General features: G+C 40.5%; 2 protein-coding genes across 5 annotated transcripts; one reads left to right on the top strand and one right to left on the bottom strand.

Annotated features, from left to right (window-relative positions):
- Positions 1-204: 204 nt before the first annotated feature.
- On the bottom strand, positions 205-6,442 carry LOC122874313 (transmembrane 6 superfamily member 1-like). 3 transcript variants are annotated; one of them, XM_044191990.1, is made up of 10 exons: positions 6,088-6,436; positions 5,864-5,967; positions 5,431-5,528; positions 5,241-5,344; positions 4,817-4,899; positions 4,310-4,422; positions 3,724-3,828; positions 3,544-3,636; positions 3,337-3,456; positions 205-845 (listed from the first exon to the last, which is right to left on the bottom strand). In XM_044191990.1, exons 1-10 carry the CDS (start codon positions 6,177-6,179, stop codon positions 654-656), a joined length of 1,104 nt encoding a protein of 367 aa, XP_044047925.1. In that variant the 5' UTR covers positions 6,180-6,436; the 3' UTR covers positions 205-653. The 3 variants fall into 3 exon arrangements, with proteins under 3 accessions (XP_044047925.1, XP_044047941.1, XP_044047934.1); XM_044191999.1 differs by lacking the exon at positions 205-845 and adding an exon at positions 904-1,017 and having other exon boundaries at positions 6,088-6,442; XM_044192006.1 differs by lacking the exon at positions 6,088-6,436 and having other exon boundaries at positions 5,241-5,340; positions 5,864-5,884.
- A 3,632-nt stretch (positions 6,443-10,074) lies between these two features.
- On the top strand, positions 10,075-16,458 carry LOC122878157 (BTB/POZ domain-containing protein 1-like). 2 transcript variants are annotated; one of them, XM_044200579.1, is made up of 8 exons: positions 10,075-10,672; positions 12,468-12,624; positions 13,296-13,401; positions 13,498-13,695; positions 13,934-14,063; positions 14,162-14,249; positions 15,425-15,571; positions 15,673-16,458. In XM_044200579.1, the coding sequence occupies exons 1-8, from the start codon at positions 10,263-10,265 to the stop codon at positions 15,829-15,831; spliced, it is 1,395 nt and encodes a 464-aa protein (XP_044056514.1). In that variant the 5' UTR covers positions 10,075-10,262; the 3' UTR covers positions 15,832-16,458. The 2 variants fall into 2 exon arrangements, with proteins under 2 accessions (XP_044056514.1, XP_044056504.1); XM_044200569.1 differs by having other exon boundaries at positions 13,871-14,063.
- Positions 16,459-16,700: the final 242 nt, after the last annotated feature.

The following is a 16,700-nucleotide window of genomic DNA, read 5'->3' as shown; positions in this document are numbered from 1 at the left end:
AATTCCTTTGAAAGGGAAAAAAATCTCAGGGAACTGCATCAAAACTAATAGCATATTCTTTCAGTGTGAGTAGTACCTTTAAATTTAAAGTAATTCTGAGTATGACAATAACCGACAATTTTTGTTTACTAAACGCCCTTAAATGGTTGAATATCTATTTACGTATCTATTGTATAAATAATACTGTGTATTATGAAACACATAGACACATTACTCTTCTTTATTTGCCAACCGATTGGCAAAAAGGCACGGCACAGAAACCTCAATGGCAACAAGAAAGCAGTTTTTGTAACCAAAAAAACTTACCAAAAAAATAAGAACAATAAGTATTGTCAAGTAGTTTGAATCCCACATACAAGTCTTAAAGCACTAAAGCATCTGTACTGTGACTCTGTGTGTGCCTTCCTGGGCTTGCTGTTGCTTTACACACAAACACACTTTATTTACGTTAATAAATAAAGCAGCAGACACTGGAGTATTTTGTCATGTTTCCAATACCTCCACTCAGTCCTCATTAAGTTTACGGGTGGCAGCTCCCTTTCCAAAAATAGCAACTGCTTATTATTGCAAACACAGAGCAGTACTTTGTAAGTACTTTTATTTAGACATCCTGGACATCCCTGGCACGCTCTCTCTCTCCCTGACACTCTGTGTCATTCAGTCTTCTTATCTGGCATTGGCCTGAGGAAGAAGCCAGGCCTGGTGCAGCAGCGGTAGCAGAGAGCCTGAGGCACCACAGCGTACAGGACATTGAACAGCAAGAAGACAGGCTGGCTGTCAGCAGGCACTCTGTAGGAGAACGGCGTCCGTGTGTGAAGAGACGCACCGATATGAGAGAACTGGGCCTGTGAAGTGAAGCAGAGATAGAAAAATGGGAAAATGACAGAGCTGGCTCAAAGCTTCACAGTTAGCGTATTCACAGTAACAGGAATATTGTTTTCTTACATCACTTGCTCATAAAGATTTCACATAATATCTTCTGCGCCTGATGTAACAACTGCATGAAGATACTGATATCTGAAAAAAAGACATTTTTTAGTTTCCTAAGTACTATCATTATTGATCCATTTTTAAATAAAGTCTTACTAGATTTTCTTTTTAGGGCAAAAGTTTTTTGTTTTGAAGTGCTGTATTTTTCTGTTTGAGTCCACTTCAATGAAAGATTTACTTGTTTCCCAGAATTATAATTCCCTTATTTAAAATGTATCTTGTCATGTAGCCGCATTGTATTCTTGTCTAATGAGATCTTTTGTAGAGTTTGCTATCTTTGTCTCTTCTACAGACAGACTTCTCTCTGCATTATTGTGTTAAACATCAGTACAAAATTGTGAATCTAGAAGGAAATCCTCTGATACCAAATCAGATTCAGCGCTTGCTGAAAAAAGTACGCTATCACATTCCTCTCTAACAATGTTTGAAATATCTTGACAAGACATCACATTGTCTACATTTTACAGTTCATACAGAGGAATTATTAAAAGAAAACACAAGTCAAACAAAAAAATAAGCTCAGGGAACAATTGTTTTAGGGTGGATTATTCCTTTAATGGACTGATGCCGCTCATCCTCAAACATTTTTCAATCTGACAGACTCCTGCCAGTTACCTTTTCATAAAAATCCACTGAAAAAAGACACATGACATGTTTCATAGCAACCACGGCTGTTGGAGCATCAGCTTTCCTATTTATAGTCTGGTAGAACAGCTGACATTTAAGTGAATACCACTAATACCACCATTCCTCTTGGTCTGAAGTCAGCTTCTGCCCTTATCCTGCCGATGAGTGACGCTCCAGCCTGCAGCTCAAAAACAATAGCTGCTTTGTATAGTTGCGCTGTGATTGCCGCGCTAGCTGCTCCCGCCACTCTTCACAGTTTCCATCTTTAGATGTAAACAGATAGTGTATTTGGCACTGATTCAGACCATGTCTGTTAATGCAGAGCCAGTGGTGTTTGACTGCACTGAAGAATAACTTCAACAGAGATCAATCTGCAACCACCATATAAAGGAGTGAGTTAGGGAACAGCCTACACTTGGCCAGATGCCCACTCGTGGTCTAGCATTGCCTAATCTACCTGGAATGATGATGTCATGTGGGAAAAGAAAGATTTTGCACAGAACTCTTCCATATGAAAGACCTTTGTGTGACTGGAAATCATGAAAGCCACTACAAGGTCTGGATAATTTACCCTGGCAATTATTTCATCTATATAAAGGATTAAGTTAAAGGTTTGGTAATCTTCTCTGTATCATGGTAATATCTATAGGTTTGATTTCCTAGTTTAAATGTGAAAAAATTCTACTAAATTGGACACAGAGGCGCCTTTTGAGAAACCGATATACATGAAAAATAGATACTTGAATTATTTTTGTCTTCCAAATATGTTTTATGATTCCTTGTTTTACTACAGAAATGTATAGGCTAATAATAATAATAATATAACTTTTTAACAAAGTTACATAATGTTACAGATAAAATAACACACAAAACAGACATTAAATGCAAACAAAAACAAAACAAAAAAATGATGTCATAAAATACTAGGAGCACACAAAATAATAGAAAAAAGTAGATAAAGACATGAGATGGCAAGAGTGGAATGGTAAAATCAGAGGACAAATGAAATATTCACCTAAGCTTTCTTAGAAAACAATGTTGTAAGAGGAGATGTAAATCAAGTTAAAGGTGTTGTGTGTCTAGGGTCTGGGGACCCTACACACCTATGGTCCACCCTCACAGGTGTTTTCACTTATCATGCCTGATTATGCTGCGTTCACGTCACATGGGATGGATGGTAGAGATGAGAACGATTCCCATGTTAACGACTTGTGTTCATGTCATCGGAGAACTCAAGATGGTTGTGCGGGTGAGGGTTAAAAATAGTGAGCATTGACATTATCAGAACCAGAATCAGAATCAGAAATACTTTATTGATGCCTGAGGGGAAACTCTTTAAATTATAGCAGAATCTCCATTAACTTTGGGTTTGATTACACTGAACAACGGACTTTGGCTGACGAGAGGTGGCCACGTTTGCTTGATTTTCGGATAAGTCAGATATATCGGAGCTTTCAGAAAAGTCAGACTTTCCCAGTCATAATTACGACTCAGATGTTGATATGAACATTGAAGTTGGAAACATCTCTTTGACCATCCGATTAGTTTTGCTGCACTTGTTAAGGTGCAATCAGACTGGATTCACCCTTAACCTCAACAGAGGTCTTATCAGCCAGATTAAGTGAAAACACTTGTGTGGTATTGCAGGATCTTTAACTGCAAAGGCTTAGTTATCCTAAGAGAGTTATCCAAGAGCAAGGAATAACCAGCAGGACGTACCTGTGCCAATGCTCCTGAGTGTACAAGAGTCAGGTCTGGCATCCACTCACATCCTGGGACCATCAGCCCATAGAGAGTAATGATGTAGTATGGTCCGGAGTACAGCATGCTCACCAGCATCTGACAAACATGGATACAATTTACTGCTTCAGAGATTTGTGTAATGAATGTGTTAAGATGAAAGTTTGCTGTTCATAACTGAGTTACCTGTACTTTAGGATAGGCTGAAGGGTCTTTCAGGTAAGGCTCATACTGTTGGGTGTAGTCTTGACACCATTTGCTGGAACAGTCCAGAACAATCTAAAACACAAACAAATTACTCTACATAAAGAAATTATTCTACCACTGTGTGTGCATTGGGCAGTTGATCATCTTAGGGTTTCTTACCAGGCCTCTGAAGACACAGAAAGCAAAAGCAGGGATGAGGTAGATAATGAACAGTAGGTCCAGAGGTCTGTGAAGTAAACTTTTTCCTTCAGCCTCCTGGATGCTCTGAGAGAAAACAACAAAATGATGGTCAAAATGTGCTCTCTATCACATACATTTCTGGCTGATACTCTAAGACGTTCAACAAAAACATTAAGCCTGAGTTGAACTTGCAATTTTTGGCTGTTCAGAATCTACATTGCATCCACCTACAGCCATACAACATCTATGAAGCTTGGATTGATCACAGCGAAGAGACAAATCGTACTGTAGTGGACTGGAAATCACACCCATGTTTTCTCGATCATAAAGACAGAATAACTCAAATTTATGAGAACCAATTGCCTGAAAAAATTGTCAAGTACTTGGCACACATTCCTTGCTTACTAAACAACTCCAAGGATTGAATTGGGCTTCTTTAAACATACTGTGTAGCACTTTCAGTGTATATTTCCTTAGCAGTAACCCTGTTTTGACAGTCCGTTAAAAGCTATGTATGGGAATCTTCAATAATATTCTTTAACTGCCAGTTTTGATCCTGACTTACTGTCAACTCCCGTGCGGAGGGTTGGCTGAAGATGTGGAAGCTGGCCCAGACAGACACTGCGATATATAGCATGTGGAGGAGGAAGAGAGGACCAAAGTGGGTCCCATATTTTCCTGGGAAATGACAGGACAATATATCTCACTGTGGGAAAGACATGGACCAAAACACTAAAAGTAGCAGCATTTACAGATGTAAGAGCCACGATGTGTGAATATTAGTTCATTTAAATTTGATGCAAATGTATATGCATAATTCATAGTCATGTGTATTGAATGTTGATATTGATGCTCCCTTTAGTATAGTGAGTGACATCATGCACAGTAGAGTCAGTCAGAGAGCTGCGCATAGTTTTTCTTTTCAACAGTAAAGTGTGCATTGTTTTAAATTCTAGCCTACAAAAAACATTTGGACCATTGTAGTATTCTCAGGGGAAGTATGTGCGATGGGTTGCAGGGGCTAACCTACACTAGCCATCTAAAAACATCCCATTATTTTTAGTGTACTTACCCACAGCATTCCCAAGAATGTAGACTATGGCATGCATGAGAAAAGATCCCACCCAGTAGAGTCCAATGGCTCGGTAACTGTCCCTGTGCAAACCACGTAACACTGCCATTGTCAAACCCATGAACACATTATACTTCCAAACACTCAGATAGATAGATAGATAGATAGATAGATAGATAGGTAGGTAGATAGATAGGTAGAGATAGATAGATAGATAGATAGATAGATAGATAGATAGATAGATAGATAGATAGATAGATAGATAGATACTAATAAATAGAAAACACGAGGATACAAGGAAATTTAACTCATCCAATAATATTACCAGACTTCAGCACAGTATAAAGAAAAAAGTAAGACACATTCTCCTTCATTTAGTGATGCAGCTGTGATAAAATAGCCTTGTGGACAATGCAGCTCTTACCCCCAAGTAATCGCAGCAATCATGAGCAGATACATGAGATAGTGCACATAGCCATCCCAATAGGAGATCATGTGCCCATATGCTGTGTTAATGTGAGGATCTGCCTGAAACACAGGGTTCATTTATCAGTAAAAATGTGTGCAGTCACATATGAACAACTCCCAAACAGGACTCACAACATAACACTTGCCTCTTTGAGGTAAAATGTCACAAATCCATCAATGATGTTGTCCTGCTCCAGCCCGATGATCAGATTCACCACACTGAGGAATGCATACACTGCATACACTGGACGGATATATGCATATACATTCAATTTATTTCAATTGGGTGACAAAACCACAGCAAACACTTTAGGTTTACTGGCTCCTAAGCCTGGAATTACACATTTCTATCTCAAACATAATGTGCTGTGCATCACTTTTTAATATTTAACGCCACACGATTTTATTAATAAAACGCCACACACACATAGAATAATGTATGTCTCTATTTTGATTTAAAAGTCAGACAGAACCTTATGAAGCTCATGACTTGGTGTTAAAACAATATTACTCTCCAAAGACTGCAAAGATTAAAAATGGGTTGGTCACAACAAGAAACATACATTTGTGAATTCATACCATAGAAACAAGGATCTACTGGAGCCTTCTTCTTGAGCATAAAACGGGCTGAAATGGCCAGGATGAGGACTGCTGTACACCCAGCGAAGAAGAACGCTTCAGCACTACATGCAGTGTAAAAAAAAGTTTATTTTTAAAAATCTGACAAATAGTTTTCAAATTATGCTAGTCACTGCTCCACTGGTGGTAACAAAATTAAAAGATGTAGGCCTCTTCTCACTCACCTGTTGCTGTAAATGAGGGAATTAAATAAATAGCAGAACGGGATGGACATCAAAGAGAGCACAAACACCCCAGTCCCTGCAGACGCGCTCATTGCGGTCCGAGTTTGAGCGATTTATCTTGTGCGAGAATCGAGATTTTAAAATAATTCAGCCGCAAAAAACTCTCACGTTTAGTCTGCAAGTCATATTTCAAGGAAAGAGGGAAAAGTCACGCTGTGTCTAACAATGTAAACGGCACACACTTGCAGTTCAGCTCCGCCATGCATGCTCTTTTTATTCTGGTCTATCTCGCTTCCTCTTCCCCTCTCTCTTTCTGCCTCCTACCTCCTGTCACACACACACACACACACACACAGATCCTTGGACCGTCATTGACATAATGCATTCCTTCCTAATGCTGCCCCTTACCCTAACCTTAACCATCACAATTAAATGCCTAACCATAACCTAATTCTAACCTAACCCTTAAAACCAAGTCTTAACCTTCAAACAGCCCTCTGAAGTTGTGAGAATCGGCCAAAATGTCCTCACTTTCCAAAAATGTCCTCACTCTGTAGGTAAAAAACGTGTGTCAGTCCTCACTATGTAGCAAGTAAAAGTATACACACACACACACACACACACAGCTGTTCAGACTCACTGTGAAGGAGGATGATCTTATATCGCTGATTTATTTAATTGGAGAACTTGTAGCAAGCAGCAGGACATTTTTTTTAATTTAATAACAAATATTGTGCATTATAAGGCAATGCAATATGAAACACAAAATAAATTATTTACACAAAAATATGTTTATGTTTATACATTTATATATGTACATTTGTAAATATAATTTATATTTATGTTAATATGCTTATTTTGTATTCTCTGATTTATAAATAAATCAGTGAATAAAAAACAGGATTTATATGCTGGTCACCAAAAAGTAATTACTGATTTAAATATGTTTTTAATGCAGAACAAAGGATTTAATTACTTACATAACAACATAGTGATAACAGATACATTTTATATACATGTAAGTAAGGGACACCAAGATTTCAGTTAAAACTTTTTCTTTGAGAAACCTAAAATGTAAAAATACCTTATGATGACATTATGATGGTATTATGACAATGTGTAATACCCCCCCAACACACAAACACACACGTTTTACCCTTTTCATATATATCTATATAAATATTATTTATATTTTATATTTTGTTATTTTAATTTAATCTGTTTTATAGATTATGTTTGTTTGATATCATTTTAGTTACTGCTCAGATTATTTCCAATGTGGTTTATGTAGATACAATGTCTGTATGTTATTGTGTTTGTTGGATGGTTAAAATATATAGCCTATTTGTCGGGTCGCAAGGTTTCTGGTGCCTGTCGCGGCGGCAATCCCCGAACACGGTGGTGGACGCCGGAAGTAAGGGATGCCGTCAGGCTGAAGAAGGAGTCCTATCGGGCCTTGTTGGCTCGTGGGACTCCCGAGGCAGCTGACAGGTACCGGCAGGCTAAGCGTGCTGCAGCCCGTGCGGTCACAGAGGCAAAAACTCAGGACTGGGAGAGGTTCGGAGAGGCCATGGAGGAGGACTATCGGTCGGCCTCAAAGAAATTCTGGCAAACCGTCCGACGGCTCAGGAGGGGGAAGCAGTGCTTCACCAACACCTTGTACGGTGCGGGTGGAGAGCTGTTGACCTCGACTGGGGATGTTGTCGGACGGTGGAAGGAATACTTTGAGGATCTCCTCAATCCCGCTGTCACGTCTTCCGAAGAGGAAGCGGAGGCTGGGGACCGGAGGCGGACTCATCCATCACCCTGGCCGAAGTCACTGAGGTTGTTGGCAAGCTCCTTGGTGGCAAGGCTTCGGGGGTGGATGAGATCCGTCCTGAGTATCTTAAGTCTCTGGATGTTGTGGGACTGTCTTGGCTGACACGTCTCTGCAACATCGCGTGGCGGTCTGGGACAGTGCCTCTGGACTGGCAGACCGAGGTGGTGGTCCTCTGTATAAGAAGGGGGACCGGAGGGTGTGTTCCAATCACAGAGGATCACACTTCTCAGCCTCCCGGTAAGGTCTATTCCAGGGTACTGGAGAGGAGAATTCGTCCGATAGTCGAACCTCGGATTCAGGAGGAGCAGAGTGGTTTTCGTCCCGGTCGTGGAACACTGGACCAGCTCTATACTCTCCATCGGGTGCTCGAGGGTTCATGGGAGTTTGCCCAACCAGTCCACATGTGCTTTGTGGATCTGGAGAAGGCATTCGACCGTGTGCCCCGGGCGCTTTTGTGGGGAGTGCTCTGGGAGTATGGGGTCCGGGGCCCTTTGCTAAGGGCTGTCCGGTCCCTGTATAACCGGAGCAGGAGCTGTGTTCGCATTGCCGGCAGTAAGTCAGACCTGTTCCCGGTGCATGTTGGACTCCGCCAGGGCTGCCCTTTGTCACCGGTTCTGTTCATAATTTATATGGACAGAATTTCTAGGCGCAGTCAGGGGTCGGAGGGTGTCCGGTTTGGGAACCACAGGATCTCATCTCTGCTGTTTGCAGATGATGTCGTTCTGATGGCTTCTTCAAACCAGGACCTGCAGCATGCACTGGGACGGTTTGCAGCCGAGTGTGAAGCAGCTGGGATGAGAATCAGCTCTTCCAAATCTGAGGCCATGGTTCTTGACCGGAAAAAGGTGGTTTGCTCTCTTCGGCGTGGGTGGGGAGTCCTTGCCCCAAGTGGAGGAGTTTAAGTATCTCGGGGTCTTGTTCACGAGTGAGGGACGGATGGAGCGTGAGATTGACAGGCGGATCGGTGCAGCGCCTGCAGTGATGTGGGCGCTGTATCGGACCGTTGTGGTAAAGAAGGAGCTGAGTCGAAAGACAAAGCTCTCGATTTACCGGTCAATCTACGCTCCTGCCCTCACCTATGGTCATGAGCTTTGGGTAGTGACCGAAAGGACAAGATCGCGGATACAAGCGCCGAAATGGGCTCCGCCGAGCGGCTGGGCGCTCCCTTAGAGATAGGGTGAGGAGCTCAGTCACACGGGGAGCTCGAGTAGAGCCGCTGCTCCTCCACGTCGAGAGGAGCCAGCTGAGGTGGCTAGGGCATCTGATCCGGATGCCTCCTGGACGCCTCCCTCGGGAGGTGTTCTGGGCATGTCCCACCCGAGGCGGCCCGGGGAAGACCCAGGACACGCTGGAGGGACTATGTCTCTCGGCTGGCCTGGGAACGCCTCGGGATCCCCCCGGAGGAGCTGGAGGAAGTGTCTGGGGCGAAGGAAGTCTGGGAGTCCCTGCTTAGACTGCTGCCCCCGCGACCCGGCCCCGGATAAGCGGAAGAAGATGGATGGATGGATGGATGGCCTATTTGTCGGGTATCAACCAAGCTTTTTCCTTGCACAGAAAACAGTCAGCAACAACGGTTTTTCATATTTAAGGAGGTGAAAGGAATTTCTTAACTTAAAAAAGCTGATTCCTAAATGTTGTCCTTCAGAAGTTCAAAAAACGATATTGATGTATTCTTACTATGAACTGCAACCTGAAACTGGTTCTCATTTATTTTGAACATACAGATATACACATAGTCTAAACTTGAAATAAAAACAATATAATAATTATGTAAAACACTTCCTTTCTTTCAAACACTATTATATTTGGTTTCTATCTGTGTAATCATAAAGAGAGTAATACTGTCTTTCTTTATAATTTAATTCTCATTGCGGCAAAATTGTACATTCACAAATGTTAATTTACAAATAAAAACAAACTTGGCTTTGCTGTACATTAGAATGAAATGGAACATTATATTGCCACTATCTCGTCCTCCTAAGTCAATATATTTGTAGTATATATTACATCTTTTCCTCATATTTCTCTTTTATTTGTTCTTTTTTTATTTATTCGTCCTTTGTTCCGCATATCGCTCTTTTTCTTGTCACTTTGTGGCACTGGTCTCCTTGTTTGTTTGTTGCGCTTGAATTCACCAATAAAGTTTAATGAAAAAAAGTATTTTGACGGAAGTGTGCGCCTGCGTCATTTCTGGAGAGACGCAAGCTAGCAGGTAACTAGCTAAACATCTAAGAGCGATGGCGTCTGCTGCGATGGATACCACGTAAATAACAACAAATACGGTACGGTCGGTGTATGTTCGTGTGTCATTAACGGTTTTTTGTAGAGGTTGAATAAGAGATAAAAGTGTGTCGTTATGGCGACCGGGAGCAGCGGCTTACCGTCAAACCATGACGGTCAGGAGGCAGCATCCAACTCGGCTCAGTCTGGAGCCGCAGCAGTGCTCTCCAACATGCCAGCCTCCGGTCCTGCCCGGTCCGCCTCCCCGCCTGTCCTCGGCCTTCACCGGGAGCCCATGTACAACTGGCAGGCTACCAAGAGCTCCCTGAAGGAGCGCTTCGCCTTCCTCTTCAACAACGAGCTGCTCAGCGACGTAAGGTTCATAGTGGGGAAGGGCAGACAGGCCCAGAGGATACCGGCCCATAAATTCGTGCTGGCCGCTGGCAGTGCCGTTTTTGATGCCATGTTCAACGGAGGGATGGCCACAACCTCGACTGAAATAGATCTGCCTGATGTGGAACCGGCAGCCTTCCTCGCCCTGCTCAGGTAGGACAGGTGATCACCATGCACTGGCCAAATTAAAGCCCACTTAGTAGTTAATCTGAATGTCCTCCAACGTTCAGCTTCAGTTAGATTTGAAGGAGCAGGATATAGTTTAGTTATTGCACTGCACACTGGGAATAATTAAATGGGAACATCATGACAGTAACAGTGGGTAAATGTAATAGTATAACCCTCAGATCTTTAAATACTTGCAGATTAGCATTAGAAGCTTTATCTAAGTATAGTATACTGCAGAGCTGAAGCAGTCAGTTGATTAATGGATTAGTAGTTCATAAACAAAAAATAATATGCAAATATTTTGATAATTAATTGTTAGTCATTTTTTTCAAGCTAAAATGATAAATATTCTCAGATTCCAGCTGCTACTTTTCTTGTGATAGTGATTGTCTCTAATGTGATAGTAAACTGAATATCTTTAGGTTTTGGACTGTTGGTTGGACAAAACAAGCAATTTGAAGACTTCACCTTGGGCCCTTGGACGTTAAGACGGGCATTTTTCACTATTTTTGTAAGTCGTAGACCAAACAAATAATAGTTTAATGAAGAAAGATTCGGCAGATAAATCAATAATAAATATACCTGAACAAAGGCTCACTAGAAAGATCTTTAATTGGGGAATTTTGCATGGACATCCCAGGATTAGTGAGGAGAAATCTTTATTTTGTATGATTGATTCCTTTTTTATTTTTCAAAACAGACAGTGTAATATTTATGATACTCTGCACAAATTGTTCCTGATGTACAAAGAAAGATGGTCTGTTGATGTTTGGTACAAACAGTGTAGAGCTTTATGTGAAGCAGAATTTGGACAAAAGTCAAATATCTCTGTGTGCACGGTTACGTTCAGGTACATTAGCATTAGCTGTAGAAACAACAGGTTTACTGGTCTCCCAGAAGACAAAAAAGACTTTGTTTGCTAGGTGATTTAGGTGAGACTGAAGATGAAGTCTATTTCATATTTTATTGCTCATTATATGATGATTTAAGGGCTACACTATTTAGTAAAATGTCCTTAATATGTAATGAGTTCTTCTGAATGGGAACCTTTTGTGTGGCAGATTTTGTTTGTAAAGCAGGGACAGGAGACCAAGTTCTTTGTTTGCAATGCAATATAAAAAGTTATGTTCATGTCTGACAAATGTATCACTACTGCAATGTTTGTTTAGGCACTTGTACGTGCATGAGCATGACACAATAACTAATTTGCAGCCCCAGTACACTGTATTTTCTAAATAGTATTCTCACATGCTTTTTAGAGCTGGGTAGCCTTTGAAATGTTTGATAGTTGTAGATATAATGCTTGGTTTTATGTCTGACACCAAAATGATACTTTTTAAGATACCTTACTTTAAGATATTAAAACACGTTTTTCTTCAAACCACTTTTTTCCATTTAACAAAAGAGGTAAAACATCTCAAATGTTAAATTTTCCGAAGACGAGCAGCTGTACATGAGTATTGCCCAAAGACATACAGTTTAAAATTGGCAAAATGATTATGTAAATCAGGTACTACCTGATACCAGTTTTCGGACAGTTTGTGACTCAGTGTGACGGACAGATTTCAGTCGGTACCAAAGAAGTACTGAGGTTTGATACCCAGCCCTAGTGCTTTTTAAGGAACACTGTGTATTTTGACGCCACCTACATACTGCAAATTAATTTCTGTTTTAAGATTTGTCAGCCTAAAATGTGATGGCTAAACTGTTTTTCCGAATTATACTGCCGATAACATACTGAATACCTGACCGTACTCATTGTTCTGTTTCCTCTGTACAGGTTTCTGTATTCTGACGAGGTCCACATTGGTCCAGAGACTGTGATGACAACTCTGTATACAGCTAAGAAGTATGCGGTCCCTGCTCTGGAGGGTCACTGTGTGGAGTTCCTCACCAAGCACCTCAGAGCCGACAACGCATTCATGCTGCTCACTCAGGTAAGTGTCAGTCACATCTACTGTATAGTACATATTTGACACTTAAGCTGTCTGGCATTAAACAACTTTAAGTGCACGTTTGGTTTGTCACCTTAAATGTCACTTTATCCACATTAGCTGTTCTATTTTTGGTTTATACTGCTGTTTGTTTGGGTTCAGCATTTTTCTCTGCTGCTACGCCTTCAGGCTGCATGTGCAGCCGCTTCCTGATCAAAAACCACTCCTTTTTTCTAGTCTACTACAGCAACAGAAAGTAGTCATGTATAAACCTCCCAAAGTAACCCAAAGAAAATAAAAGACACATTCCCAGCTTTCTAATCTTAATTGTCAGTGTTATTGCATGCCTACTGATTTTAATTTCATTAACAATTTATGCAGTTTGAAGGATATATTTGCCGAAAAGCCTAATTTGTCAGACTTGAATTATTGGATTTCCCAAATCAGGTGATGTTAGAATTCAAGATAGCATAACAGCTTTTCATTAAAATTAACATTTTATTTCACATTTTCTTTATGGTTAATCTTACACAATATATTTAGTAAATAAAGAAAGCCTTTACTTTTTTCACAACTTTTTAAAAATGCAGCAATTCTCCTTTGGTGCATCTAAAGTAAATGACCAGTATCGACTAATAGGTACTTATGTGGCTTCTTTTGTGCTTTCATTACAGGCAAGATTATTTGATGAGCCTCAACTTGCCAGTCTCTGCTTAGACACCATAGACAAAAGCACTGCGGACGCAATAAACGCAGAGGGCTTTACAGATATTGACCTTGGTATGTGAGTCTTCTTGACCAAATATTTCCTTTTCTACAGCCTCTTTGGATGTGAAATGATGAATATTCTGTGTTTTTGTGTAATTGTATGTGTAGACACTTTATGTGCAGTGCTACAAAGAGACACACTCAGTATCAGGGAGAACCGTTTGTTTGGGGCGGTGGTACGCTGGGCAGAGGCCGAGTGTTACAGACAACAGCTTCCCCCAACCTCGGAGAACAAACAGAAGGTTCTGGGGAAAGCCCTCCCACTCATCCGCTTCCCGCTCATGACTGTTGAGGAGTTTGCTGCAGGTAATCCTATCACAAAAATATAACTAGTTTTTCATGCTGCAATGGTACGTTGTTTTTTTTCTTTCAACACTATACTGACCAATTCAGCCTTTACTGAACATATTCGTCATGTTCCTGATGTGTCCATACAACTCAAACCACAGAAACCAGCTTGATATTTTTTCTTGTGCAACAGGGCCTGCCCAGTCTGGAATATTGTTCGATCGGGAGGTGGTAAATCTGTTTTTACACTTTACAGTAAACCCCAAACCACGGGTCGACTACATTGACAGGCCCCGCTGCTGCCTCAGGGGGGAGGAGTGCAGCATTAATAGATTCCAGCAGGTTGAGAGTCGATGGGGGTACAGTGGTACCAGCGACAGAATCAGGTGAGATGACGAACATGAGCGGCCGGTTGTTAAACTCAGCAAACTGAATTTAAGTTTCTTTTCTCATTTTCTCTCTGTCTGTCTTTCTCCCTCTATAGATTCAATGTTAACAGAAGAATATCCATAGTGGGTTTTGGCTTGTATGGTTCAATACATGGACCCACTGACTATCAGGTCAACATACAGGTAACATCTGGCATTAAGGCATAATGATGTTGAAGGAAAAACTGCTAATACCATCAGTGTGTTTGTGTTAGAGAGTTGTAGTTTACACTTTTTGGTAGAGCTGGGTATCATTAAAAAATGTTTATATTAGTACCAATACAGTTCACCAGTTTTGTTACCAATACCATCACAAAATCACAAAAAAAGCCAACCTTGTAAGTATAATGTTTTCTTTACACAAGCAGAAATGCAAGAACCTTTTTTAAAAGCTAATTTATGTTTTAAATCAGAAACTGTCTGATCATAAAATACCAGAAAATAAAATAAAGTACAAATCAAACAAAAATACAAAGCAAGCAATTGATGCCAGTGCTGATAATTGACAGTTTTTGATACATTTCATTCAGATACCCAAAAAGTATTGAGGTTTGATACCCAGCCCTACTTTCTGGTGAATCCACTTTCCCTCATTCTGTATGTTGTGTAATTCCTCTTCAGTTAAATGTTTCCTGCATTTCCCACAACTAATTTGTACTACCTCAGAGAGTGTGAACTTCATGCATTTAGTTGTGGCTCATGAGTGATGATGAAGAGTGACTTCAGACAGAGCAAAAAAAGCAAAGACTGAGAAAAAGCACACCATTGTCTTGTATCAGCATTGCATTATGATCTGTAGAGACCAAAAATTAAAAGCCTAAAATGTCACAGTACTTGATAAATGTGAAAATTAAGGTTTGATGATTTTATGGGGCATCCTGGTGATCTAGGGGTCTAAAACACTGACCATGTAATCACAACATCCCCATGGTTCAAGTATGGCCAGGGACCTTTGTTGCATGTCATCCCTCCTGTCTCTCCCTTCATTTCCTGTCGCTGCTTTACTGTTCACTATAAAATACAGATAAAAATGTCCAAGAAAATACTTGAATGAGTGAACGAGGGAATGATTTTGGGCACAGCACATCTCATGTTAACACAAAAAATGGACACAGTGGAATAAATAGTGGATAATAAATGATTTCAGGCACAGCCAATACTTCCAGTTGCCAACAAGAAAAATACACCACCAAACAGATTAACTCAGAAACGCAAAGTACCATGTCAGCTGTGTTTTTAACAGTTTAAAGTTGTTATAAAGTAGATTTTTCCTTTTCACCTTGTTATTCATTCACTAAAGACATTATCCTGTTCTGTAGATCTTAGAGAGCGACAAACGCATTACACTGGGGCAGAACGACACAGGTTTCAGCTGTGACGGCACAGCAAACACATTCAGAGTGATGTTCAAAGAGCCTGTGGAAATCCTACCCAACGTCAGCTACACTGCATGTGCCACCTTAAAGGTCAGTCTGAACTTGCGGTATTTAAATTGCGTAAATGAACATGATCTGTATTTACCCAGATTAGGATTAACCTAATCTTGCTTTTTAATTTTACACATCAGGGCCCAGACTCCCATTATGGCACGAAAGGGTTGAAGAAAGTGACCAAGGAATCAGCAACAGGGACCAAGACGACATTTTTCTTTTTTAGCTCACCTGGAAATAACAATGGTACATCAGTGGAGGACGGGCAGATACCAGAGATCATCTACCACACCTAGACTTAACACGGTGTCATGCAGGTACACTGAACCAGGGAGACCTCAGACTGCTGGGAAGACTGGACTGCTGGAGATATATACATAGTGCCTCATGATCCCTTGGAATAAAGAATGTGTGTGTGTGTATGTGTGTGTGTGTGTGTGTGTGTGTATGCTGTATGTGCGTATCTGTCTATACATTAGTGGTATACAGACATGATCAGGAATGTGGAAACACTTGGAGTTGTGGGAAAATCACTGCTCTGGTGTGAAAAAAAGAAGAAACTTTTTGGGCATAATCATCAGTTGTAAATGATCTAAATACTGATGTCCTGTCTGTGTATTATCAGTAAGCTGCCAGTGCAGGAGTTTATCCTGCACGAATGAAACTACAGAGATAGCTACCATTTGTTGGATGACACTATTTCATTTAGTCATTTTGTCAATTTTTGCATTTACCGAAAGTATAATATTTGCATATTTTTTATTGTGCACTGTTATCATTTATTCAGCAGGTGTCTTCAAGTACTTTTTTGCATTGTATTAAGGATCCATGTGTGTTATGTAACTTTGCCAGTGGTACATGTTGTAATTTATGACTTCATGTTTGCTTAGCACATCATTAAAATGTAAAACAACAACAAAAAAGAACGCTTCAGGACTTTTATGGTGAAATAAATGAAAAAAAAGTCTATTTTTAGCTTTTTGGCAATAAAATGTGGTTAGACCAAAGTAAGATTGTTTCCTTTGATAAACTTCACAAGAAGTTGGTGTTGGGTAAATAATTTATGTCTAACTTATATCATTCCTCTTTCTGTCACTAGGTGATGCCAGATACTCCATACAGCCAGCTATCAAGCCACTTTATGGATAAACTGGGGAGTAGGAAG

Source organism: Siniperca chuatsi, linkage group LG1 (genome assembly GCF_020085105.1).
Source record: "Siniperca chuatsi isolate FFG_IHB_CAS linkage group LG1, ASM2008510v1, whole genome shotgun sequence".
NCBI classification, from domain to species: domain Eukaryota; kingdom Metazoa; phylum Chordata; class Actinopteri; order Centrarchiformes; family Sinipercidae; genus Siniperca; species Siniperca chuatsi.
Note: the sequence above shows the minus strand (reverse complement) of the source record. Positions and strands in the feature narration are given on the sequence as shown.

Coding starts and splice junctions, on each gene's coding strand:
- LOC122874313 (XM_044191990.1), bottom strand. CDS start 6,179: ATGAGCGCGTCTGCAGGGACTGGGGTGTTTGTGCTCTCTTTGATGTCC. Junction 3,457..3,543: donor CAGCCTATCCTAAAGTACAG/GTAACTCAGTTA, acceptor CATGTTTGTCAG/ATGCTGGTGAGCATGCTGTA. Junction 846..3,336: donor ACTCAGGAGCATTGGCACAG/GTACGTCCTGCT, acceptor TTCACTTCACAG/GCCCAGTTCTCTCATATCGG.
- LOC122878157 (XM_044200569.1), top strand. CDS start 10,263: ATGGCGACCGGGAGCAGCGGCTTACCGTCAAACCATGACGGTCAGGAG. Junction 10,673..12,467: donor GCCTTCCTCGCCCTGCTCAG/GTAGGACAGGTG, acceptor TCCTCTGTACAG/GTTTCTGTATTCTGACGAGG. Junction 14,250..15,424: donor ACTATCAGGTCAACATACAG/GTAACATCTGGC, acceptor CCTGTTCTGTAG/ATCTTAGAGAGCGACAAACG.